We start from the raw sequence: 26,741 nt of genomic DNA, 5'->3' as shown, positions 1-26,741 counted from the left end.
ATACGTGCAGAGATGAGAGCTCTTGTTGCTCGTCCTTTCTTTTCTTCCCCATTTCCCCAAATATCATCATCTGTGATTAGTCTCCATCTAGGTTCAGTTGTGTTAATTGTCATTTGACAGTTTCCAAGTGTATCTGTGAGGAATACTGACAGAGGGTGGAATGGCACAAAAGGTAGGAAAATTGAGAAGGGGAAATGCGTAAACGTGCTCTCTCACATATAGACAGATGTGTGCTGTTTATAGAGATTCATATATAGGAAAAGTCATATTTTTAATAATGAATATTACTTGCCTGAGCAAATAGGAAGACAGACGGAATCGGCTAGAAGCAGGCATCATGACGCATAGGTGGGCGAGAAACCAGCTTTTCCCTTCCCACACACGCTATGTCCTGGCAGTGCCTCAGTCTCAGTGCATCCCGTTCCCTACTGATGCACTGTTGGGCCCCTGTAGCACTGCGGCAACACACCATGTTCTCTGCCATTGGAACTGATGGACCAGGGTAAATAGGAGACTATTGGCATTTTCAGACCTCCTGAAGTGGCAGGCTTGGAGGGGTGTTGGTAAACCACTCTTCAGGCTCGCATCACTCTCCAATTTTGCTTCTTCGGCATAGGGGTTTAGTGAATTGTTACCACAAACAATATATCATTCATCCATGTCTGCTGGCTATTAGAAAAGAAGGACAAGAAAGAGGCAAAAAAACAAGTGCAAATGAGACAGAAAGCCAGAACATAATCTCTGGAGTAAATAAAATGATTTTTATAGGAACTCTGTGTGAATGTGATGGGAAGACTGATACTTACGGGTTGCCTTCCTTGAGTTGTTTCTAGTCGAGAATATAATTGGATCTATAGAAATACAGTCTGCCTCTTTGCTCTTTAAGAGTACGGCTAAATGGAACAGAAGACAATGCAGCCAGCCTAAGTGAAGGTCAAAGCTTGATGAGATCTCACGGCTGCCCAGCCTCATCTTTTATGCAGTCAGCAAGATTGTTGCCTCTCCAGAGCACTGCTCTGCTACCGTCATGCTGCCAGGTTAGGACAAGTCTGATCTTTTCTGGCCATGTGACTCGATGGCCTACAAGTACGTATTTTTAATTCTGCGACAGCGCCAATGCGGAGATGGAGCTGTTGATTTACATTAATGTGAGGCATCACGGCATCCTTCATGAAAAAAACTGCTTAGAGCTGTCCTCCCTGTTGTAAGATTAACGTTTTTCCTTCCACTTTCCACTCCATCTTTTCTCACAATAGCATATTTGTTTAAATCTGCTTCAATCTTTTTCATCTGCTGTTACGGTGGTTTAGGTTTGTTGGTTATTGCTCCATGGGTTTTGTGTCTTAAGGAAAAATTGGTTGTCTCCAGGATGCTCACCCAGCTCTCATCCACATTTTTATTCTGGCAGAAAGGCTGTTCATAGGCTTGGTAACCTTCACAACATCTTTCTGCCAAAGCAGATTTGTTCATTATGTCAAACTGTTCAGAGCTGAGTCAAATGATGGGTAAATCCAGTCTGTGACACCGGCTGGTGGACCTCAACTGCAGGAACATTCTTCTCATTTTTGATGTAAACTTGACTTTATCTAATTCACTTGCAATTAGTGTAGGGGAACTATGAACGTATATAGCTGTAAACGCCTGGTCATGTTCCAGTCTGTGCTTGGTTCAGTGGTACTTCAGTGTGTACCAACTCATTCATTCTGTTCTTCACCTCTAAATCACGACTTAGTCAAGTTATGTGCAGTTTCATTAATACTTGCTCTGCAAATCAGTCATTCTCACCCTTTTATCACTTTTCTTGCCTTTTTGTTTGTTTGTTTGTTTGTTTGTTTTACTTTCCCTTCAATTGACTCACATAGTTCTTGCGCTGAAGTTCACAGGAACATGTGTTATCAGTTTGGGAACGTGTGTTATCAGTTTCTAATTGTTCACAACCCTTTGTGTTATTTCTCTGTCCTTGCTGGCCCTCGCTTCACCTCCTAATTTAATATAGCTCAGTGTAATTAATGTGCTGTTTAACTTTTCTTCCAGATCATTAACAAAGATGTTAAACAGAAGCAGTCATGCCTCTATCCCCACCACATCCCATTGGACGGTTTCTTCTACCTTGACACCTTATCATTTGTCATAATTACTCTTTTTAGATATTCCTGCAGCCGGTTCTCAGGTTTGTGCTACTAGCTTTGTCAAAGCTCAATTCCATTAATTTTTCTAATTAGTATGTACGTTGTGTTATCAGAAGGTTTTCTGAAGTGTTGGGCTGCTTACTGGCAGCGTGCCAGGGCACTGAAGAGCCCGGGTCACAGAAATTATTGCCTCCTTCCTGATGTAAGGGAAGGACAAAAATGCAGCCGCCTGAATCCTGCTGGGGCAAGCTGAAGGCCACCGCTTGCTCTCCACGTGCTTCACCTGCTGCAGCCCATTTGTGGACAAATGCCGATGTTTGATTAAACACGTTGATAGACTCAGATGACTTCTTTCTCATAATATTTATTGTTTATCACCATTATTTTGGACAGACTTCTGACCTTTATTCCCCAATTCCAGGCTATGGGCTTTCAAGTGTGATCTTTTCTTATGCTAGTGCCTTACGCAAACAGCTCCCAGGTTCTTTTCCCAGTCGTGACCGTGTTAAATGCCTTGCTGAATTGCGATCTGAAAGGCTGTTGTAGCTCTTCCCAGCTATCTGGTAGCTCTTGTTTCCTCATGAATTTTTCAGCATGATACCTAGTGACTTGGAAATTTGATTCCTTTAGTACTTTTGACTGCATATCATGCAGAGTACAGGCAATCTTCCGATACATGTTATTAAAAGATATATTATCAATGTATCCCCGTTGTATCGTTTCCATTCCTCTGGTTTTCTTACTACTGTTCTTAAACATGTTCGTTCCACGCTGCATCCCTTCTGTGGCAGTAGATAGTTTTCATTGGAAAGTCAAAATTGTAATCTGGCCAAATCTGCAGTGCTGTCCCACCAGGGGAAAAATATCTTCCTGATCCTTGCTGTTGATCAGCTTGTGTCCTGAAGCATGATAATTGCTCACTCTTGTTATTTTTAAACCTGACTAATGCAGCTACATATGTTGTTCTTCCTTATATAAACACGTAATCCTTTTTTAATCTCGCTGAAAAATTTGTCTGTATAATATCTTGTGGAAGAGAATTCTACCGGCTGATTTATAGATAGCATTAGAAAAGGTCTCCTGACAATCATTTAAATTTGCTGCCTCTCATGTGAAATTGCCCCTTGGTTTTGTTATGTAACAAGGTGTGTGCTGGGCTTAGTTAATTCCCATTCTATTTGTTTTATACATCTCTAATCCCTTCTTGCTTTTATTTCTAAAATAAATAATCAGTCTTTTAGAATATATCTTTTGGAAATCCCCCTCTTTGCCCGTCTGTAATCAGTTTTTACTTCTGGAGTTTAGTTTTGTTCTGGTTTTGCTGCTCATCTTACGAGGAGATGAGAAGATCAGAAAAGAATGGTGCATTAATGTGAAAGCAATGCCGGATTTCCATAATACCACTTCACTCTGATTGTGCTTTATCCTTTGTTTGTATGTTGGGGATGTTTCTTATTGTCCTCTGCCTGTGCACAAAACACCTCTTCAGTCACATAGTGCCAGGCTTTTAGGATGAGTTGATGGTGGAATTTTAGACCATCTCAAGTCACTGTCTTGTCCTTTATATTGCCACAGAGGTGGATATATAGTGGTTTTTGTCTGCTTTTCTACTGCATGAGTGGCTCGGAGCCTTTTCAAAGGTAGTCATTGCTAATATTTTAGTAATGAGTGTTACTGGGCTCATAAGCAAACTGTTCCACCTCCTTGCTACTTATAGTGTTGGTTTTTTGTTTGTTTTTATTTTGTTCTACAGGGGATAGTAAACTTCACCATGTTTGCTCCTCATTCTTGGAATATCCTGCTAGTCATATCGTTCCATTTTATGATCTGGCTATCTCCCCCCCCCTTGCCATAGCTTTACAACATTACTGGCACCTGAGAGAATTTTCACTTGGCTCCATTTTCTTTTCTTGTTAGCTGCTTTTGAGCAACTTAAGAAATAAGGTGCTTCATGTACTTATAATGAGCAGCAGTCGGGAGGCAGTTCTGTCATCGTCCGTAGTCATCTGAGTGTTATCTTTGTAACCCATCCAGTCCTTCCCCTCCAAGAGGACAAGTCTCATTGCTCTGTAAATGAAGTTGCCCACCTGCTGTTATTAATAATGCATTAGTGCTCCTCATCGAGAATCATAAATGTTCAAGACATGTTGCAAACCTGCAAAAAACAACGTGTTTGCCTCCAGAAGCGCACAATATAGGTAACGGTGCTGCAAACCACAGCACGGCGTATGAAATGACCCTTTATTGTCACCCATTTCACTCTGGTTTGCTTTGAAACTTCCGCTAATAACGTTACACGTTATTGATTGATAATTCATATTGTAGTTATATATATTTTTATTGGTTCATGGCTGAATTAACCTTTGACTTTTGAAACAACAAAGAGAACCATTATTTATTATGCATGGGCTGTTCTCTCCAAAGTGAAGAATCATTATGTCTTTTGGGAGCAGTAGTCGAAGAGTTGAGCAGTCCGTAGTTGGGCTGTCTTTGAATTTGTGGAAGAGTTCATGCGGTGCTGTGCTGAGATTAAGGACAGACAGACAGTTTTCATCTTCAGCACAGATTTCCCAAAGCCAAAGCAGCCCTTAACAATAACCAGTCCTGAGTTTAATATACATAGGGGTCAGGGTTTACATGTTTTGCCTGTGCAGCTCTGTATGGTAGATAAATATAAAATAAATTTAAAAAATTCTGCTTCCACACTTCTCCTGTGGCCATTTTCATCTGACTGTGAGTGTGATGGGTTGCTTCACTTCCAAATGAGATGAATTGAATTCTCAGTGGAATTGGGTTATTTTTAGATGTTGTATCATTGGGATTTCTTAGCCTTGGGTTTGATGCTTTTGGCTGAGATGATGAGTGCACTCTGAACCTCCTCCACGTGCCCCATTGAGCATGTGGCATTGCTCCTGCTTTCCCTCTGTCTCTCTTTTCCCCTAAACCCATGGTGCTGAGAGGGATTTGTACTGAGATGCGTCCTGTTTGATGTGGACCATCCAGTCTGTCCCGGGAGGGATTAAGGCATGGTTCTCCTACAGTTGCTCTCTCCCTGGGCTCCCTTCAAAATACCACATTTACATGGGACTGGTCTTTCCCAATTACATCGCAGATAATTTATCCTACCAGATATTTTGTATTTTTTACTAAAATAATCTCATAATTTCTGGCAGTTTGGGTAATAAGCTCACGTTTTTTGTCAGTGGGTGCTTTTTTAAGGAGTAAAATTCCAGCTGTTTATAAAAATGTTTCATGATGATTCTTAAAGCTCAGATACATCAGCATTGCATTTAGGCATAAGAACCAAACAGCAGTGTATTTTGTGTTAAAATAAGTATTCAAAAGAAATATCTACACAATAAGATAAGAAGTAAAGCCTTTTAGTGTCTTTTTAACAGTGCAAGCTACAGTTAGCAGCATTGGCAGAGTTTCCTTCTATTTAGAAGGAAAAGGAATTGTTTTTTCCGTTAGATGGTTTGTTGCAGACTGAAGTTTATTTTTTCAACTCTGCATACTTTTTATATCTGCAATCTGCATTTAAAAGGATTTCTGTTGGCAAACGGAAGTCAAAAAGCTCGGCTCAGTTCTGGCACATGTGAATTTCTTGTTCTGCTCCCAGGTTGTCCATCTGGAAGCGCTGGCCCTGCATGAGCTGCCAGCAAGGCGCAGAGAGCAAATATTACAAATGTTTTCAAGTGTTTTGAGGATCACCAGTAAGCATAGTCTTTGTTTGAATATTTCTTATTATTAAGTGCGTTCTTACCCTTTTTTGTTATAGTCAGTCCTGGATAGCCTCATTCAATCAAAGATAAGGAACAATCTGTGAAGGAATAGATGATGTTCAATTAACCCAAGAGTATGTTTCACTGATGTTTAAGCAATGACAATTTAAAATTGTGTATGCTCACAGAAATGACTTCACGGTCCCTCTCTGAGTGGGTTTTGGATTGATTCAATATAAATACTTTTTCACCCTTGCTGAATTGGGTCAGCTTTGTCTTATTTGTCCTTAAGGGGAGAAAAACATTTTATTTCGCATTTGCAATCTGAGTAGCCTGAGAGGTACTGGAATGAAGCCAGGGTCCACCAGATCTGAATCCCTGTAGTTGGGTTTGTTACCTTTTGTGCTGAGAGGTCAGAATACGCAAAAGTGCCTTTGAAAGCACTTTACATCCTCTACTTGAATTCCAGCAGTGGCCCCAAGAGAAGCCCAAGAGCATCTATTGATTACAGGGTTTTTTTCAAAGGCACTTTTTCAATACCAGGACCAAGAAAAGTGTGGGAACATGGGTAGAGTTTGAGTGGCATACACAGCTAAAAACACATCTTCCTTTTTGACAGTACCTTTTCCCCCAGCACACTATGTAGATTGGTTTTGGGAGGTACTGTCTTGGTATAAGGTCATTTCTTTTGCCCTTTATTTTGTTTCAGTAGAAAATAGCAGCTTTCATCTCGGAGGAGCCTGCTGGCAAGCCTCAGAAACTGAAGGGCAGCCTTAAATGTAGCACTACCTTCAGATGCAAAAATCAGAGTCCTTCTTCCTTTGTCCCACACAGCACCATCCCAGAGGCCGCAAGGCACCCTAATCTCTCTGTGCTGCCCATGGACAGGCACTTCGTGGGCTCTGGTGTGAGCCAGCAGGTTGTTTGCTACACAAGTATTTGGGAGAGGATGATCTGCATGTGCTGGAAAGATCCTACTGCCAGCTTCAGGAATAGATTAAGATTTTAGTAATGTATCACCCTTCAAGTCTCAGTGGAAGAGAGGAGATGCTCCATCTTACTGTATTTGGAGAGAGAGAACCCACAGAACTTGTAAGTCTGTACAGAGAGGCCAGGTGTGCAGTTCTGGGAAGGATTAGCTACAGAAGTGGATTATATGGAAGAGGGACAAAATGAAGGTAAAGGGACCAAGAATAACATGAAGAAAGGTAGAGGGGCGTTGAAGAAGGATGTTCCTGTTAAAAGGAAAAGGGTAGATATCGTTTCAAAAGGAGCACTGAAAGTATGGGGAGACAAAGACAAAAGCAGAATTGGGAAATTGATTTGGAGATGCTTATAGATGAACCTGGCCAAATGCTGGTTTTGATGTTTGGAAGGGATTTTGTCCTCCCAACAATTAACCTGGCATCCCTTGATGAGAAGAAGGTAATAGCCCTACAGTAGATAAATCTAATTTTCTTCCTCAAGAGGTGAAAGACATGAGATTTTTCAGGCTAAAAGATTACAGATAATGTCTTGTTTTGCTCTGATGGCCTAATCCTTAGGAGTCTGTAAAACGAACAGGTTGAATGCTTCCGTCTGGTTGAGTCACCTGGAGCCAATAAAACACTCTTGCTTTGTCGGCGTTCTGCGTAGGAGAGAACAGAAGACCTTGTTGTCTCCAATTTGCTGACTTGTGTGTTACAGGAGGCAGCTGTGGGCAACATCTGTCACCTGTCGCAAAGGCAGCTTGAGGGGCTTGCTTTGCAAACATCTTGAAAGTCGCTGTACTTGACTTCTCTCTTAGCAGAGCATAGATGGTGGGACAGAGGGCTAGCCCCAGCTGGCTATCGCTGTCACTACACCTGTCCTAAGGCGGGGCTGTAGATCTGCCTGTTCAGTCCACACCAAAAGAACATTCATTTTGAGCAAATTCTACCAACCAGCCTGTAATACTCTTAACAAACGTGGTTTCACTCGCATGCGTTTGGGAAATCTCCTGACGGCAGTGCTCTATGCAGCTGTTTCGTGAAGGAGCAGAAGAGATTCAGCCAGTAAAACGTTGCTTAATCCTATGGATTAAGAACCTTTATATTTGCTTTGATCATACCAAAGAATGTATGTGCATGCATGCCTGCAAGCTCCGGAAATATTTTGACACAGTTTGGTTTTGCATATTGCATAAAGTAATTTAAAGGGCTGGAGGAGAAAATCAGACGTGCAGGTGTTGAAACACTTCTGTGATTTCCCCACCCGTACAGACGCACGCACCGTTGCGTATCAGTAGTGAGTTGCACTCGTATCACACTGGTGGTAAAACAGCTGTAGTTCCTGCTGATGTCTGCAGGGGGATGACTGCAAGGAGAGGCTGAGGTCTGGTTTATCTGGGAAAGAAGAGGCTGAAGGGTGATAGAAGGCAGCCTACTGCCATGTAAAGGGGAGTTACGAAGGCGATGGAGCCAAACTTTTCTCCATTGAGATGCTCTGCAGAGGCAGCAGCTGCAAATTGCTGCTCAGGAGGTTTGGGTGAACACACACACAACTTTCACCAGAAGGTAATGTGGCACTGGATTGAGTTGCCCAGAGGAGTGGTGAAATCTCCATCTCCAGAGGTTTTCAAGGCTTAGCTGGACAAAGTCAAAGCGAAGCTGACTTGGCGTTGGCATTACAGCCACGTTGAGCAGGAGGACTGTGTGACCCCCAGAGGTTCCCTGCAGCTATCGTGTCTTTGGTCTGCAATTGTTCAGTGAACTACCATAGTTCAGAAGAGAGATTAGTTGAAGATTTGGTATTTTTAGAGCACAGGTAAATTTTTGAGTTGATCTTTGCTTTAAATCAGTTTCAGGACTAGTATCTGAAGTCGCTAGTGTGTGAAATATTTTGAGAGTCTCAGTTTTGGCTAGAAAGGCTACTGAAATTACTCATTTTTGTGAGACTGACCTGCTGTATTTAAGTGCAAAAGGAGAACCTAGGTGCAACTGTGGGTGCATAAAAAAAGACATCTTCGAGGCTTAATCTGACCGTGAATTGGAAACATGGCATGTAAAGGGAAGGTGGGACCTAATACTGATATCTAAGACCATCCTTATTAAATGATTATTTTTTTTAACCATTTGTATAGTAGTTGTTATTCATTGAAGTGCACCTGTAACATGAGAAGTGCTAATTACTGCAATATGAAGCTGTCATGAACTGGAACTATATAGTATTGCCTTTGTGCCTAGAGGAATCCCAATACAGCACATTCCTCATAATTGTAGTCAGCAGGAATTATTGCTGAGTTTGGACTCAGTGGCGGTGCATTGATTGATTTATTACTGGCATCAGTTTCCCCATTTCACTTCTGTGACTTCTCATTTTAGGGCTTCTTCAGTAAACGTCTGAAAGGGTCCATCAAGAGGACAAAGAGTCAGTCCAAGCTGGACAGGAACACAAGTTTCCGTCTCCCATCTCTCCGCAATGCTGATGACAGGTAAGGTTCGGTGCATCTCCCAAAGCAATCTCTACTTATCTAGAGGCACTTCACAAAGTCTGCATGCATATGTGCTCACAGAATAAAAGTAAGGAAGGAGTTTTGTTGTTAAACTGGCAGATGGATGGTTTTTGGCTGACTGTATCTTATCAGTTGTTTTTCTTACTATACGATGCGTCGCTGGCACACCACTGAAAATTTTTACTGCTCTTAACAGCTGATAAAAAGTTCTGCTTAGGCATCTGGACTCAAATGCCTTCTTTTGCATCTGTTTCAAATAAGGTACAGACATTAAATTTCATGACACAAAGCCACTGGCTTGATCAGCTTTTACAAGAACTTGCCTTGATGAATGCAATACTTATCCGCAGATCAGTGCAGTGTCTGATATGAGGGATTGTGCTGGTGCAAGCAGATCAGTTCAGCTAGCACTGGCAAAGCCCAAAGGTTTGTGGTGCAGTTAAAAGTCCTTGTCTGTAGATCATATAGTGCTGCAGTGCAGAGTCCTACAAGGAACAGATGGTCTGATTTTCAGAAAACTGGAAAACTCGGTAACTTCTGTCCATCTTAGTGTTCCATTTGGTATAGTCTTGCTTGTTTTGCTTTCGCCTAGTGATTCAGGCTTGAGTGGATTGAATGTGAGGTAAGCAAGAGCTTATATGCTTTTTTTTTTCTATTTGGAAAGTGTCTTGATTGTCTTCATTAAACATTGCTGTGTGTTATATTCCACAGCAGCCCAGCAGGAGAACTAGATTGAGTGGAAAATAAGTTGCCCTGTACTTAAGGCCATGACAGGCTTCTCTGATTTTACATTGTTTAGTGCGTTTTCCCTTCTCTTTAGCTGAGTTGAATTCATTAGCTGCATCTGTCATGCTGTGCTGCTTCAATCAGTGGTGCTATCTTCTCCATCTGAAAGTCAGCACCATGAAATCATGGAGATAGCAAGGCTTCAGATGTTAGAGGTCTTGTTAACTTCATGAGTTACAGAAAAGACTGCTGCTCACCAAATGTGACTAATGGTGTGGATGTTGTTGTTCTTTAGTCATGGTAATGTCCACCCGGTCTGTTTAGAGTCAAGTCTGTGGTGGTGGTGTTATTATTATTATTTTTTTTAATTAAATGCCTATTTTCAGGGAGTTGGAACTTTGCTATAAAAAGCAACTCAGTGAGCAAAAGCATGTGAAATAATGCCACCGTGTAATAACGTACCTGTTATTTTTACTGTTGTTTGTAACCAGCTTTGCTTGAAGTTTTGTAATGCAGAAATATCTTTGCAATAAATAATGTATCTGTCTTTTCCTAACTTGGTACTCATGCTAAACCCGAACTGATGACACTTCCATTGGCGTGTAAGGGAAATGCTATTATTTTGGGATAGCCAATACATTTAGCTATAATTAATCCCTACAACTTTGGTTTAAGATGTTATATGCAGCAAAGCCACCTTCTCTCTGCCCATACCTGTGTGGGCATGAATTGTCAGCTAGACCTGAATGGCATGTGGATTTTCTCTGACTGTTCAGAGAGCATAAAATGCACTACATGTGGAGGTGACGTTAGGCATCGCTGGTTCTGTCAGCCCTCTCAGGACTCCTAGGCAGGGACTTAAGGAGGATCCATGAGAACCGACAAGTTCCAGTGGCAGAGTCCATGCAGAGGTTTGGGGGATAGAGCCCAGGACAGCCAGCGACATGCAGGATGTTGGACAGGGACAAGGCGATGGCTGCGCTTTCCATCCTGCCACAGTTCTCCTCTGGCCTCCTACGCTAGCCTTATAGCAGTGTCTCTTGCAGCTGTAGTCCCGGAGATGTGACAGTGGTTTGGGTGTTTTGTGACTTGATAGCATCGCTTGCTGCTAATGGACCTAATCTTTTTTGATAACAAGTCCAGGCGAGCCTCCGCCTTTCAGAGCTACATGTGCTGAAGTGAACAGAGGGCACAGCGTGCAGGCAAGGGAGATCATTTGAGAGCAGCCAAGCTATGTAGAAAGCAAGCTGAGATGGAGTTTATTTGGAGCTCATCTTTGCACGCATGGCTGTAGCTGTTGCAAAGCATGAGCCTCACCTCTAGCTCTCTTTGTGAAGCGTCATGCTGCAGGTGCATGAGTTGCTGATAAGTTATTCTAGGAAAGAAAGCGTAACAGCACTACTCAACCTTGTAGCTACCTTTTGGTGAAAAGATTGAAGGCTTTATACAGTTCTGTTTGCATTTGTGATCTAATCAGTGCACCAATTGAACACAGCGACTTGGAAGATACGGTTATAGCTATTACTTTCCTAAGGGTATTTCTAATTTTATGAATAAAGCCTTAAAGGAAATTCACTTCCACTGTAAAGTTAAACTTGCCAGTAATTTCTACCTTCCTTCCCATATGTTTCACTGTGTTATCTAAGGGTGCCTGAAAAATGCACTTGGTGGCTAGACTAATAGGAAAACAGCTCAAGACCTACGTGGGAATGAAGCACTTGAGATGAGGAACAGATGAGTGTATTGGGAGGAGATGGGCTGGAGGGAAGAGAGAGGCTAAAAAAAAAATATTCTTGTTCAGAATTACGCTGTTATTTGGGATTTTTCCAAAGGAGCAAGTCAGTTACAACTGTTTGTGCGTGAAAGAAGGTAACGTACAGCAGCTGAGTGGGAATTGACATTTTCTCACCTTCTGCTCTCTCTGCTTTCTGTATGAGTTTAGTTTGTTGCAGGAAAAACTTTCCTGGCCTCTGCCTCAGTGAGTCAGCCCTTTCCCATTTTAAGCAGGTGGTGCTAGGTGATGTCATGGTGCTGTACTGGTTTTCAGGGCCAGATTGACCGATAGCATCTACCTTTTCTTGCTCTGACAAATAGAGAGCACTAGCTTCAAAGAAAGTATTATGTAGCTTTATAAATTAAAACCCTTAAAAGTTAGACGGGAAAGAATGGAGGCTGCTGTCGTGTTTGTTTCTCTTGTGCTTTTGTGGTGTTCGGGTCCTTTTAAGAAAAAGGAGATGTTCATAGATAAAAACCTATAAAATTCTGGAATAAGGAAGGTTGATTATCCTGGTTTGGGATACTGTCACACTGCATACCATTCCGGATGGTGACAGAGGAGGGATGCTGTCTGTTCGGAGTTGATTTAAAATAGAAAGGATTCAGGAATGTTGTCAGAAGGGAGTGCTGGAGATTGTTGCAGAATTTTTTGTAATCAGATTTTCTGTTTCATCAGGAAGAACCACGGCCAGCCTGCTTTGTTTTTCTGGGTTTTAAACTTTGCTTCAGTGTAACTGACTTAGTGGATGGGGAGGAGAGAAAACTGTGGCCCCCCTGTGGAAATGAGCCCACCGTGGTCAGTATCCAGGTGTCCTGCATGAATCCACAGCCTCTGCAGTTCACACCACCTTTATCACTACAGGTTCTGTCAGTTGTACTTGAAAACTTGTGGTTTGTCGTCACAAGACACCAGCGTAGGAATGCTTAAACTGTGCTTGGTTGTGACCCGTGCCAGATTTGAACGAAGCTCTTCAGATCTGTGGCCAGTACGGTATGTCATTGGGTTATCAGCGGCGCTGACTATGAGGCTCTCTGGCACTGTGTTACCAAATCACCTTCCACAGCTTTCCTAGCCTGATTCCCACTGCATTCTTTGAGCTCTCCAACCCACACGTTTCTCTCGTAACATTTTCTCAATAACATATAGAATGTAAAAAAATAAAAATAAATAATTTTTTAAAAATTATAAAGAGAGACCAAATGAGTATTTTCATTTGGGGCTGGGAATTTAAGAGTATTTCCAAGTGGTCCAAGAGATCTCGCCTCGGTTCTGTGTATGGAGAGGGAGCAAAGATTGTTGAGACTGGCTGCATACAGTCTCAGCGACTGCAGCAAAGCTCTGCAGACAGCTGGGAGGGTTTTGCCCTGTTGGGATTTACTGCCACGTGGGAGCCCTCCTGATTTACTAAAAGTCATTTTATGGCATTATCAGATAGTCGTGGTCGAGCGCAGGATCCCTTCTGTGCTTGCTCAGGATGGGCTCAGGCAGGTCGCGAGGAAGCGGGTAGCCATGGCTCTGGGCTTCATGGTGAAGCGCTATCGCTGCTCCAACGACAGCTTTTTCTACTTTCGGTAAGTGCCTGCGTCTCCCTCCTTGCTTCTTTGCAGTGTGAAAATAGCACCCGTCGTAGAAATAATAGAACTAGATCTTGCTGTGTTTTCTTATTTGTTCATCGTAATTTAATCCCAGTTTTCAAAAAAAAAGGTGGGTGATTTTTATCCTGCTTGAGACTTGAGGATAAAAATCTGTATTATGCAATGCATTGGTAAGGCTTGACTCAGTCAGAGCTTGCATTCATTCAGCATATCTGTTTCTATCTGCACATTGGAGTATGGAGAAAAGGGAGTAGTGGTTTGTTTCCAGAGAGATGTCTCACTCCTGTTTTGGTGGAGGTGAACGTATTTCTTTCAGCCACTTTTCTTGGTCCTCGTGCAGCTGTTTGTTTTCCAATGAAAACTGAACAAAATCTCAACGTAAAGCCTATTGTAGCAAACCTCTGCCTTGGCCCCACTGCAGGCTGCTTTGACCCCCTTTTAAAAACGTGCTCCTTAATGGCCAGTGCTTTTCTGCAAAGCCCACGCTCCTCCACGTAGCACCCACCTATAAATCGCTTAGCAGTGACATGAAACGTAGCAGGTTAAGCATCTTGTCTCCAGCAAAACAGAAGAATTTCACACATTAACAGCAGAGACGTGGTTACAGGAGGGTTGGGAGCACGTTACCCCTGTGAAATTCACAGCGGGTGCAGCCGTGTTGCCAGAGGTGCCTGCTGGACACGCGGTGCTGTGGAGGGAAGCAGGGGAGGTTCATGCAGCGAGGCTTTGCGTAGGGCCTTGTGAAGGCGGATCAGAAACTCAAAGGAAGGCAAAAGAGATGTGCTCGGAAAAAGCTCCGAGTTCAGCTGCAACTGGGTGGAACTTGCATCTAAATAAACAACCCTAAATTTCCGATTAAAAACAAAAAAAATAAAACAACCAATAATAATAAAACTGGTTAGACTTGCCAAATTGTTGACCAAGTAATAGGATGTTTTGCTAATAGGCTGTTGGGACACGAAGCAGGGTGTGGTGTGTCTACAAAACGAACGCGTGCATGGGGAAGGCTGGTGCTGCGGCACTGGTGGTGCGTGCAGACGATGCTGCCGACGTTGGGGTCCGGCCCAGCGGGGCTGGGGTTCCGAATAGCAACGCTGAGCAGAAAGTTCACTGCGTTAGAGGCCAAGCTCTCTGCTGGGACTTTGCGAGTGGCTAAGTATTGAATTCAGCTTTCTGATCTCGGGGAGTGTCTCTAAACACACGGGTATTGTGCCGGAGTGGTTTGAATCATGCAGGCGTCCAGTTCTGTGTAAGAGCAGTGGAGACAAGGCTTTAGCCGGGTGCTTGAGCTGAACAAATAGCTCTTTTCTGATTTCCTTGCCTTCACACCAATTTGTTGGTAAAGGAAACATAGTTTAGGGGATTATGTTACTTGGTAGCTCATTTATATAAATATATATATATATTTTTAATTGTTACCTTTTGGATTGTTGATGTCCACAGGCTTGTTTTTGAAGCAATACACGGCTCTCCCTGGTAAGCTCAGTAATTGAAAGTCCGATGTGCATTTTGGTTGGCTTTTAAATAGGTCAAAATCAGCATGAGAGCTTCATAACCAGATAGCAATTAGGACTTTAACCCTTTATCCTACATGCCTTATAGACAGTAAAACCTAACACAAGTCAGCTAATAGGCTGCCGTGCGTCTTGGGCTGCTGCTGGAAGCCAGAGGTTTCCAGGTCTGGCGTTCTCTCCTTGCAACCAAGCCCTTCCTGCAGCAGCAAATTACAGAATTACGGTGTGCAAGGAGAAGGGGTGGCTGGGGGCTGGCCTGTAGGGGGGTGGTGGTGGTGGTGAAGAGACCTTTTACGTATCGGCTGGATGCTGCCACCGGTCAGACCTCAGGGCATTGGCTGGGCTCTGGTTTAGGAGGAAGTTACGCAGCCCTGAAGATCACTACTCCAAAACATGTGAAAAGAGGTGAGAAGTTTAAAGCGTTCCCTGACAGGCACCTCCTCCACCTGCTTTTCCTATTGGAAAGAAATTATGGGAAGCAGCTATGTGAGAAATGTTCGGTGCTGCTTGTAACTGTTTGCTCTCAACTCCTACATCAGCTCCCTAACTCTTTGTTGCACACAGCAGTGGATAGAAACAGCAGCAGGAAAAGAGTTTGTTATCTGAGGTTAATTGTAATTTGAATGGGGATTTGGTTTGTTAATGGGGCTGTTTAACAGAAACAGATTTGTGCAAACAGCCCTTCCCCCGCCTTGTGCATGGTGATCTTCCTGTTTACAGTAATCTGCTTCTCTGGGATTACCTCTCTCTTAACAGGGGCTCTAAGCAGTACTCGCCTTGCCAGTAGCTTCCGACCCAGTACAGGAAAGACCCTGTTAATCTTGTCCCTTTGCTAGACACTGGGAAATAAGTTAGCAACTTCGGCTTATTAACTCTGCCTCTGTGCGAAAGGGAAGCCAGCAAGCAATTTTTCTTCATTGTTACTTACAGGCTCAGAAAATCAGATGCGGCTTTAAAGAAGCAGAGAACTATTACTTCCATGTAATTATTGCCTTTATTGATCGGGATGCTGTTGATTTAGGCACAAGTCAATGACTTGTGTTGCAGATCTATCGATAGATGAAATATACACGATGGTGTTTACAAGTGCATCTCCTTGTGTTTGTAAATGCATGTGGTTGCATCTAACCAGCGACTTTCCAGCATTGCTGTGATGTTTGTGGAAGATAAAGTGGCAATTCTAAGCCACTTAATCAGTTTAATGAGCTATTTTAAATATGGTAACTTCAAGGAATTGCTCAAAAAGATAGACATTCCTCCGTCGTGGATCCTGAGACAACAAAACTAACCTTCTCCAGCTGGTCTGCAACAAAATGAAATATTCACAGCTCACAAGCTAACACAGCAGTAAAGCAGAATAGATGCTGCTAGAAGGTTTGTTTTGCAAGGTGAGATTCAGAGGCACCGAGTGCAATTTGTCATGTACTCAGTACATGTCGTGTCTTTGCCCACACCCCGTTCCCGAAGGCTGTTTGGAGGCATTCTTGGAAGATGCCTCGCTCTCTCCCACCATCTTTCACCCTCTGGGCCTCAATAAACTCTTTATAGGAAGGGAAGAGGAGGGACTTGTTTCTTTCTGGAAAGGTGACCTTCTCTGCATCAGCGGAGCAGGCTCCCTGCACTTGCTGCCTCCCCCTAACCCCTTCCAGGAGGCCATGCCATGGCAACACACACCAGGAGCCTCCTCGAGTCCCCCCGGGGCCAGGCAGAGGAGCACAGCCGACCAGCAGAGAGATTGCTGTGCCTGTGCAGCTCCGACTTCTCTGCTGGCCCCAGCGTATCTGCTTGGTGCGATGCCCATCCGGAATTTGTAACCCAAGGCTTGAGGAAGAACCCTCCTGGATTTGGTGCCTCCCATTCTCTCCCGGCAGGATTTAGTGCCTGAGATGTAGCCCAGAGCACGAAGTTTGAAAAGAAGGGCTCTGACATGTGGCACCGCTATGATTTGGGGATGCACTGCTAAGTGGCTGTACAGTTGTTTCATGTAGGTGTGCTTGATTTGTCTTACTCCCAAGCGCAGCCTATGCTGAACTGGGATTTGTAAAATCTCTTCTTTCTCCTTTATTTGGTCGTTTATTTTTTTCCCCTTTTTCTCCTCTTTGTGACCGCTCCACACTTTTCTTCTGTTATAAGGAGCTCTGGCTGGAGTTAGCTACAGGCTCCCAGCCAGCTCCCCTGCATCACGCACCAAAGCACTCTGTTAGGGCTGGAATTGCTGAGAGTTTGGGATAGGGACAGGAGCCAAGTGACCTCAGCAGCGCTTTCTTGAGAGGAGAAATTAGAGAGGATTTTGCAGAGATGATATTAAAGTGGTGTATTGTGGTGTGTTTATTTTAGACTTGCCCTACCTTAACTGCAGCAAGTGTTCAATTATACATGGCTGAGGTTTTAGGTTTGCGTTGGTACAGCTGCTGCTGTAACCTGTTATAACAAAGCATGCACAGAGCAGCCAAAGCGTTCATACCAGCGCTGCTGTTTTGCATTTGAAATCAGTCTCTTTGTAATATCCCTCTGATAAAAGGTTTTTGCTGCCTGCATTTAGGTCACTTAATATATTTAATGGGAACAAAGTTCTCCCACAGTGTTTAATAAATCTTATCATACGTGAATCTACTAGAATACTTTGAGCGTTTCATTTTGCACAAAAGAGCATTCGGGTGAACTCTGCTTGTTGCTTTACACGAATCCTCCATGATACGCAAGTTTTTGTTAAATGGTCTTAGAAGTACTGAACGCACCTTCTCCGAATGTTTTTTTTTTCCCTTCCTGTTTTTCTGTAAGATTGCTTAAGGGTATAAGGAATCTGATTCTGCTAAGGTTACAAAAACTGAGGATTTCTCTTGTAAGATGCACTCAGAAAGTACAAAAAATGTACTTGCTTATTTTTCAAAAAACAAGGACGCTGTTAGAGGTAGCTGTGCTTTCCAACTCAGTGAATACATTTTTTGAACATTTTCCTTTTCCTACTGTGCCTTGATACTGAGAATCAAATAAAAGAGAAAAAAAACACTGTGAGGACAAAGACAGTTGAGAAAGCATCATTTCAGAGCATTGCTTTTCTCTGCATGATCTATAGACAATTGATGCCATTCTACATTCACATCTGTTCTTTGTGCTCAGCCACACTTGGTAGCTGTGCAGCCGTACTTATGGACATGCTTCCATAGGTGACTGAACAGGCATAGGGACCAGCACAAGCTTGAACATCTTACAAAACCAAGACCTGCCAGGTAAACAGCTCCTCTTCTGCTGATCTGGGACTCTCTGCTCCTCCTTTTTGTTGATCGTCTGCTTTGTCTGAGTCCCAGCTAGAGGAAAGCTGTGTATGCACATCATGTTTGTCTTTAAAAGCAGAAATCCTAGTTGTGCCTAAAATATTCTATGACTTTATTGCAGAAAGAGATGCTCCAGGTGGCAGTGTGGGGGGAGAAGCACAGGTGAAGCTACAGTCACCTATAAATGAGCACATTTTGGAGCGTTGCAGAGCTCCCTGCTACACGTGAGCGTTGCATTAAATTAAATTGGGAGGATGCACAAATTTTAGAGCATGCCTTGTGATGTTGCTGTTGGTGTTGCAAAGCTGAGGGATTTACAGGCCAGTCCACTGAAAAAGAACAGCAGTGTGTGTGGGAGGGGAAATGGAAAGAGAATGGAAGCATCTTGGGGAGGGAAAAAAAAAAAGGAAACTGTTAAAAGTGGAAGAAGCAGCTGAAGAAGAAAATGAAAAATTTAAATGTAGGTAACCGAGCATTGTAAAGTGGTAAATAGTTCGCATATTTGACTTTAGTTAAAAGGCTCTGGATCTTTAAAAAAAAAAAAAAAAAGGTATATTGCAGGGGAAATGTGTTCTGATGAGAAAAACTGGTACTCTGCATTGGTTTAGAGATTTGTGCACTTTTTGCTGTTACACACAACATTTACCTAGTAATCGGGTAGCGGATATTCCCAGTAATATACCCAGAGCTGGAGATCTCTGGGTTTTCTTTAAATGTCAGCAGTTAAGTTCTGAACTTCTCGTTTTGTTGTTCTTTCACTGGTGGCTCAAGAGGTACAATTTGTAGGTCAGTGGGAATGGACTTCATGGCCTTGTTTGGCTGGGTACTTCCTTAGGAGCCGGGATTACTGACTAATGTTACTTTTCATGAGGCTCACAAACTAATTGTAGAAGCAGTTAGGAATAAACAACACTTCGCAGTTTACTCTGGGACCTTGCCAAGCCTGTTAGTAATGATGAGAAAAATAATATTTCCTTTCTCCCTTGTTGTACAGGTCACGTGGATTGCCGAAGCTGAAAGAGTCCCGTTCCCATGAGTCCCTGCTGAGCCCCGGCAGCGCGGTGGAGGCCCTGGATCTTGGGTCAGAAGAAAAAGTCTTTGTCAAACCACTTCACAGCAGTATCCTTGGACAAGACTTCTGCTTTGAGGTAAGGAACGTTCTCCAAACACGGAGCCGATTATATGCTGTTGGGTCGGTCTGAGCCCGTGCAGTGCGCTGTTCTGTGTCTTTGTAATTGGAGAAGAGATCGGCTGCCAGAGCAGTACTGAGGTTTGGGTGGGGGCTGGCTAACCAGTGTGCAGTCTTGAAGTCCTTGAGGCTAATGGCATCAATCACTCAGTGAAGGGAAATCTTCTTCAGTTATTGCGTATTCTAATTGGAAAAATCTTGTTAATTTGATGAGTATCTGAGCATTTGGAGCCTGCATGCAAATGTAAGGTTGAAACGTACTATTGTTCCTAAGCTGTGTGTTCATTCTCCCCAAATTCACCTAAAATTAAATTGAGAAAATACAACATAACTGAGAAATGTGATTTCCAGTCTGAACCCATTTAGCTCAGCCAATTTGCTGGTTGCTAAAGGAGAGGCTTCAGTAGCTGGGGACATGTCCGCTGCACCGTAGAGCTGGATCCTCTTGCTGTTTCAACACAAGCTGCAGCACAGCTTTGCTTGAGAAACAGGCTGTTGGTGCGAGTACAATCCTTACCTTCCAGCACGTTCACATGTGCTGTTTGGATGTGTCTAAGGCCATCGTAATGCGTTGTGGCAGGGGCGGTGAACAGTCAGTCTGCTCTGTCTTCAGCAAGGTTAGTCAGGTGTGTCTAAATTCTGGGACAAAGATCTGCTTACAACCTGGAAAACTGCTCTGGCAGAAAACCAGCAAATCAGGCTCTTCTCCCTCGAGACAGGTCCAGGAACTGTTCCTGTTTGCTTCAATCTCGTATTCTTTTGCTTGGAAGCACCTTTCAGCTTGCTTAGGTTTGGGGAGTGCAGTGAAAATACTGGCAACATCATAGCTCTGAGGCTGTTGCCTCAAACTGCTTTTTAATTGTGTGCACAAATGAATGGGAAGAGCAAATGAAGTTTGTCAGGCCAAGTAAAAGTGAAAGAACCAAGGTGGATCACTCCTGCGTGAAAGCGGAGTTGTGTATGGCATCAAGGGGTGGAACTGGATCAGAGCACAACTCCTTCGGTTTCTTTTAGACTGCTGCTGTATATATGGACCCTCAGAAACATTTTGTATTTCCTGAAGACACCATTTCCATTGTGCTTTGCCTTACATTAATACATTGCTCTGTCTTTGCACTGTTGGTAACCAAATCATCTGTCTCTGAGATTTACCAGGGAAAACTGCAAGTGTTTAATAATTATACATCAATTAGCAAGTGTTTAAAAAAATAAGTGGTTGATTTAAGCCTTGCTTAAAAGTCTTTAAGAAGAGCTGTTGGTGCTCCCCTTATGTTTCTTTCTGCTTCGTATTAATTTGAACTGACTTTTTTTTTCTCTCTGCATTTTGTGGGTCTCTTAACCTTTCCACATTCTAGGCTCTCATAGTGTTTTCCATCTTTTATTATATTGACTTTGTTGCTCAAACATTGCTTATCTTCTTCCTTGTTTTTTGCAGCCCCTCACATGTCTTATAAGCTTGCCTGAACTCAGCCTGTCATTTATATCTTCCAGGTAACCTACTCCAGTGGCAGTAAATGCTTCAGCTGTTCCTCTGCAGCAGAGAGGGATAAGTGGATGGAAAACCTACGCAGAACAGTACAGCCGAATAAGGTAATAGAAACTGCGGAAATAAGATTACTGGGGAAATGGAGGTGATATGATTGGATTTTAGTCCAGTTTTTCCCACAGATACATGCTCAATTAATTTAGTCTGGAGAGAAGTCCACTCATCAGTGTATCATAAGTTGCTGTGCACTGTTCTATTTAGTGCGGTAGGTTAAACCTTTAATGAATAAATACCATGCCACCTTGCTTCCTGATCCTCAGGTGCCCACTTATGATGTTTCAGACTTGTTTTCTGATACCATGTACCTCAGAAGGAAGGGACACTGAGCTTCAAGGTTTAATGTGGAGGCACAGTTTGGGGAAAAAGGGATTTGAGCCAGAGTGAGAATGGGAGTCAAGTTATTGATTAGCTGGTAAACATCTGATAAGTCACCTCCATAGTTAGCAGCCACTTGGGAGGGACTTGCTAACAGTGCTCTTGAAATTATTCACAAGAGTAAACAACACAGCATGCCCCACCAGACCAGCGGCTTTTGAGTGGCTCCTGTGCAGAGTGTTTGTTTTCCAAACCATTTCAAATACAGCTTTTTGAGAAGAAGAATGTTCTGCTCCCTACCTTTGACATGCAAACGACAGTCCTTTGTCTCTACCTTAGGAAACATCTGCTTTTCTAGAGATTCTGATTCTGAGAATCAAAGAATCTGAATGTGAATTCTGATTCTGTCCCTACCTTTGACACAAAGGCAGCCCTCTGCCACTTCTCTAGAAGACAAAATGTTCAGGGGTTTGTTTTTTTTAGAGATTATGAATAAAAGCTGAGCTCTTTCTTCTGCACAGGACAACTGTCGTCGAGCTGAAAATGTGCTCCGTCTCTGGATCATTGAGGCAAAGGACCTGGCCCCCAAGAAGAAGTACTTCTGTGAGCTGTGCCTTGATGACACTCTCTTTGCCCGCACCACCAGCAAAACAAAAGCAGATAACATTTTCTGGGGAGAACACTTTGAGTTCTATGGTCTCCCACCTCTTCACAGCATCACAGTTCACATCTACAAGGATGTGGAGAAGAAGAAGAAAAAGGACAAGAACAACTACGTAGGCCTGGTCAACATTCCCATGGCCAGCGTAACTGGTCGTCAATTTGTGGAAAAATGGTACCCAGTCAGCACCCCTACACCCAACAAAGGGAAATCAGGGGGTCCTTCCATTCGGATCAAGTCGCGTTACCAAACCATCACCATCTTGCCCATGGAGCAATACAAAGAATTTGCAGAGTTTGTTACCAGCAACTATACTATGCTCTGCTCTGTGCTGGAACCCGTGATCAGCGTAAGGAATAAGGAAGAGATGGCTTGTGCCTTGGTGCACATTCTTCAGAGCACTGGGAGAGCAAAGGTAAGAATGGGTGGCTTCTGTGTAAATGCCTCTTGCTGATGATAGGTGATACCTTCTCAGCTACTGCACTGTACAAGACTGGCAGTCTGGGCTGGCACAACCACAGCAACTGATGGGATAAGGCTGAGAAGAGGACCTCGGGAGTGTTTTTAAAGGTTTGGTCAATTACATCTACCAAGAAGGCACGTAGATAGGTACCATACTGGCACAGATTAAGTGCCTGAGTTGATAAAAAGGTTAAAGATACCGCATATAAAGTGTAAGTGGCAGGACTGTATAATTTCATGTTACTCTGAAAAATGAGGGCCTGCACTTTTGTGCTCAGGAACGTTTTCTGTATTTCTAAAGTCATGATACAGGATAAGAGATAAGTAAGAGTTAAATAAACCAGAGAATGGCTTCTATAAATATATCTAATACAGCAAACAGCAGCATGCCATTGTTGATTCAGTGCTAAGTCAGCTAATCAGTGCAAACATTGATTTGGTCAGCATTTGAACAGCCATTTGGAGAATCCATACTCAGTTAATGGTGATCCTGTCTGCCCCAAGAATGTTATTAGGACTTTCGGGTGCGCGCTGCTCGTTCTCTGTGATGCAGCAATTGTAGTGAGCCCTGGGTTCTTTGAATAGGTTGTGGGAGAATGTCCCGCAGGTCTCCAGAAATTTTGAGAAGCGTTAACCAGCATTGACTGATCCAAATGCTGCCTGCCAAGTGGGTGTATGAGAGCAGTACCAAGCGGTAGCCAGCTTCTTCCAGTATAGTCAGCTACAGCCAGTCAAGCACCACCAAGCACAAGTTAGAGAGTTGGAGATATTGAAGAATGACCATAAGCAACAGCTTAAAATTAACTGCTCTAAAAACAATTCCATTATTTGCCACTCTGCTTTCCCTCCCTTGCTTGACATTTCTAAAAGGCTGGCGCTCTGTGGCAATGCATGACAGGAGTTTGTTCCTTACCAACTTGTTTAGCTGATCTCAGGAAGCTGATAGCTGGGACAGCTCCTATAGAGCTGTGTTGAAACCTCCTGGAAAGCATGCTCTGCTTTCCTGCAGTGCTCGATAGATAAATTATTGTTATATCTTTGCCCTCCAAGTGCCTTTGTGTTTGAGTCTGTTTTTACTGGAAGCATTAAGTGGCTTAGGCTGCTGTAACCTTAATCTGCAAAGAAGGTATGTTTCCACCTCACGCTGTGGTAGTGCTGATGCAGCTGGGTGTCCATGGTTTGCACCAGGTGAAAATAATTTTTCTCCAGTCTTGAAAAGAAGCAGTAGTAAGGGTTTGAAAAACAACAGTACTGAATGTATTTTTGATGTATTTTTATAATGTATAATTTGTTCTGGGTATTTTACATTCATATGCCAGCACTGCATTATGGTTTGTGTACATAATGGGGTTGTGAAACCTTGCTATAGCTCTCCTCAAACTGTGCTGCTGCTGTTTCCAGCAGAACCAGAAAGTCACAGTTGTCACTCGTGTAGTTGTCACTCAGCCCTAATACAGGATGGTGTTTTATTTCGGTTTTTGTTTTAAGTTTTAGAAGAGAGTGAGGGTGAGGTGAGCTTATGGCTCCTCTCCTGGAGAACTTGGCAGTGGCTGACATTGGCTGTAGTGAAACTCTGAGCATTTCTTGTGAAATGCTGGATGTCCTTGACTCAAGTTACTACCTCAGGAGTAATAGAAGTATTAATGTAGAATCAGAGGTATTAATGTAGAATTAGACCCTGTATCAAGAGATTTTTCACTGTATCAAGACTTGCTGATCTCTCCTACGTGAGCCTTTGAAAACAATACAAGTTAAGCCATATAGATCCACAGCAAGCGTGTTAGCTTTTTTCCCAAATCACTTTTCTTTTGTGAATTTAACTGTTGTAAGCAATTCTTCATACTTAAATTTCTCAAAGCGGTGAGAAGTTGTGTAGAACTTCCAACATGAATATTTAAATCCAATTTTATATGTAATATTTGGTATTAAAATATAAATGTACATTATCAGTTTGTTTCAGCAGACAAAACCACCGATAACCAACCTAATGAGGGTTTCTGTTCAGGATCTAAGCTTGGCTATAAAGGTTTTATCTTAGAGGCTTTTGCTTCTCCCTTTATCATTTGTGATTTATATTTTATTTTTTTGAGGAGCTCTAGCTATTTCCTCAGCCCATACTAAGGTTGCATCTGCACCCCTTGTCCCAGGCTGGGCAGTTATTTCAGTAATCTTTTGGCTCCTCTGTTTGTCTTTACTTCTTGGCTTCTGCAGTTAGCCTGGTATACTGGGCCTGGTTAAACTAACCTCTTGTCATTTGACCTATTTCTTCAGGACTTCTTGACAGATTTGGTGATGTCTGAGGTAGATCGTTGTGGGGAACACGACGTCTTGATCTTCAGGGAGAACACACTTGCTACCAAAGCTATTGAGGAGTACCTGAAGCTGGTAGGGCAGAAGTACCTTCACGATGCACTAGGTAAGAAAGTACTGCTCACAGCTGCTCACATCGAAAGGGCTGATCCTGCTGCAGAGAATCAGTCAAGTCACTGGGTGGAACTTGTGCTGGGATGCGGGAGGTGATCCATCCAAGAACTGTTACTCTAGCAATGAAGTTGGAATGGATCTTCCACATCCAGCATTCCTGTTAGATGTTATCCCTTGTACCCATGCTGTATTACCCCACGAGTCTGGTGCTTTCTAGAGGCATGTGGTGAACCCTCTCCACGTGGGTTGGTGAAGTGGCAGAGTCGCAACGTGGATTTTTAGTTCCACAACTTAACTAAAGCCTTGTGCACCTAGGTACGTTAAGGAATGTGGGATGGGAAGAAACTGCCTCAGCACTAAGCCCAGATGTCTGCTACCCAGATAGCAAAACATACATAGTCTGCTCTTGATGCCTTTCCTCTCTACAGAGGAGGGTGTAGCACCCAAGGAAAAGCTAACTTGATTTGATACAGCTGAGTCCCTCTGAACGTTTTTATCACCACATTGTTTTTCTGGGTAACCTTCGTGTCTCTAGCTGTGATGAGGGGGTATAACACTGCAATTGCTTAGTGAGCAACGGTTATTGTTCCATCTGTTCTATGAACAGGCTTAAAAAAGGAATTTTGTCACCTCATTTAACAGTGGAAACGGAGTCCAGTACTTTGTATTGCGGCGTCAGGAATGAACATGGAATCAAGTGCAATGAAATTAGGTAGAGATTTCAGAACAGTTAAGAATATGAAACATATTTCACTAATCTCCTTTTATGTTAAAGAAGCTCCTGCAATCACTTCAGTACAAAGTGAACCACCTAGGGGGTTAGCTATAGCTAACAGAATGTTAGCTATGGTGTTAACATTCATTAGGTTTGAGGTGCCCACCCTAGCGTTTGGGTTCAGTGGGTACATAACAGGAAAACTCATTTTGAGATGCTTCAGCTGCAGCTGTTGGTAATGCTGACACATTCCAGAGCAAATGTTGGACTTGCTCAGCCCTTAACTTTGCCACAGAGCAATTAATTGATAAATGTTTGTGTTAACTCTCTAAACTGCTACGTGGTCCCAACAAAAGTCCTTAGACAAACATGGCAGGAGGGGATGAGGCCTCAGGGCTGCTGAGTAGCACAGAGCAGGAGACCAAGACACAGACTATCTAGGGAGCCTCCTGACTTTGTCCAGAGTGCTCTTCGGTCACCACATCCTGAAAACTGCCTGGCCATCCTGCGATGTCCTACTCCATTCCCCCCAGCGGGGTCTTACTGTCCACTTACTGTGACGGGTTCTGATGACTGTACTACTTACTGTCCTCTCCCCACCAGAGGATTCTGCTCTAGCAATAAGCCCCTGTCCTGGAATTACTGTACATGAAACTAATATTGCAATAAAGAGCATTAAAACATGTTTGCCCCTCTATGGTTAGCTTTTACCAAGTCCACATAGTCTTTGTTATCCAAGATTGCACAGTGAGCCACCCATCCTCCTGTTGCTTCTTGGATGAAGCAAGCCTTGGAAACTGATACAAGGGAAACAAGATCAGGCCAAAGCCAAGTCCCACACCACATCCTTTCACAAAAAAAAAAAACAAAAAAAAAAACCACCAGCTTGCTTTCCCAGCAGTCTCACTTGTTCTCAGCAATCTCAGATGCTGGCAAGTCATCAAGGCGTTAGTTGGCTAAATTAGTCAGTGCTCCAAGGGTCAGTATAGTCAGGTCTGTGATTATATGCATTTTGGCAATGTTTTAAGTATAATGAGCCTGTTCTGGTAGTCTTATTCTCATGGGTGGAACCACTGAGCACAAGTCACAGACCTAGGCTCTTGCTGGTAGGGATAAGTAAGCAGCATATTACTTTGGGGATAAGTAAGTAGCACATTGCTTTGTGCTGTGCTTTTCAGCAGACTGAATGATCAGCTTTGAGACCAGTATATTACATTTG

The 26,741-nt window shown here is 43.1% G+C and overlaps 1 protein-coding gene across 1 annotated transcript in view; it reads left to right on the top strand.

The window, feature by feature from the left end:
* The window catches only part of RASAL2 (RAS protein activator like 2), a 119,173-nt gene that overhangs the window by 72,905 nt on the left and 19,527 nt on the right, over positions 1-26,741 (top strand). The window contains 5 exon segments of the mRNA XM_040566409.1: positions 9,193-9,302; positions 19,205-19,358; positions 20,891-20,989; positions 21,782-22,336; positions 24,655-24,799. Coding sequence (XP_040422343.1) covers positions 9,193-9,302; positions 19,205-19,358; positions 20,891-20,989; positions 21,782-22,336; positions 24,655-24,799 — 1,063 coding nt within the window.

Source organism: Cygnus olor, chromosome 8 (assembly GCF_009769625.2).
Source record: "Cygnus olor isolate bCygOlo1 chromosome 8, bCygOlo1.pri.v2, whole genome shotgun sequence".
In the NCBI taxonomy this organism is placed as follows: Eukaryota; Metazoa; Chordata; class Aves; order Anseriformes; family Anatidae; genus Cygnus; species Cygnus olor.
Note: the sequence above shows the minus strand (reverse complement) of the source record. Positions and strands in the feature narration are given on the sequence as shown.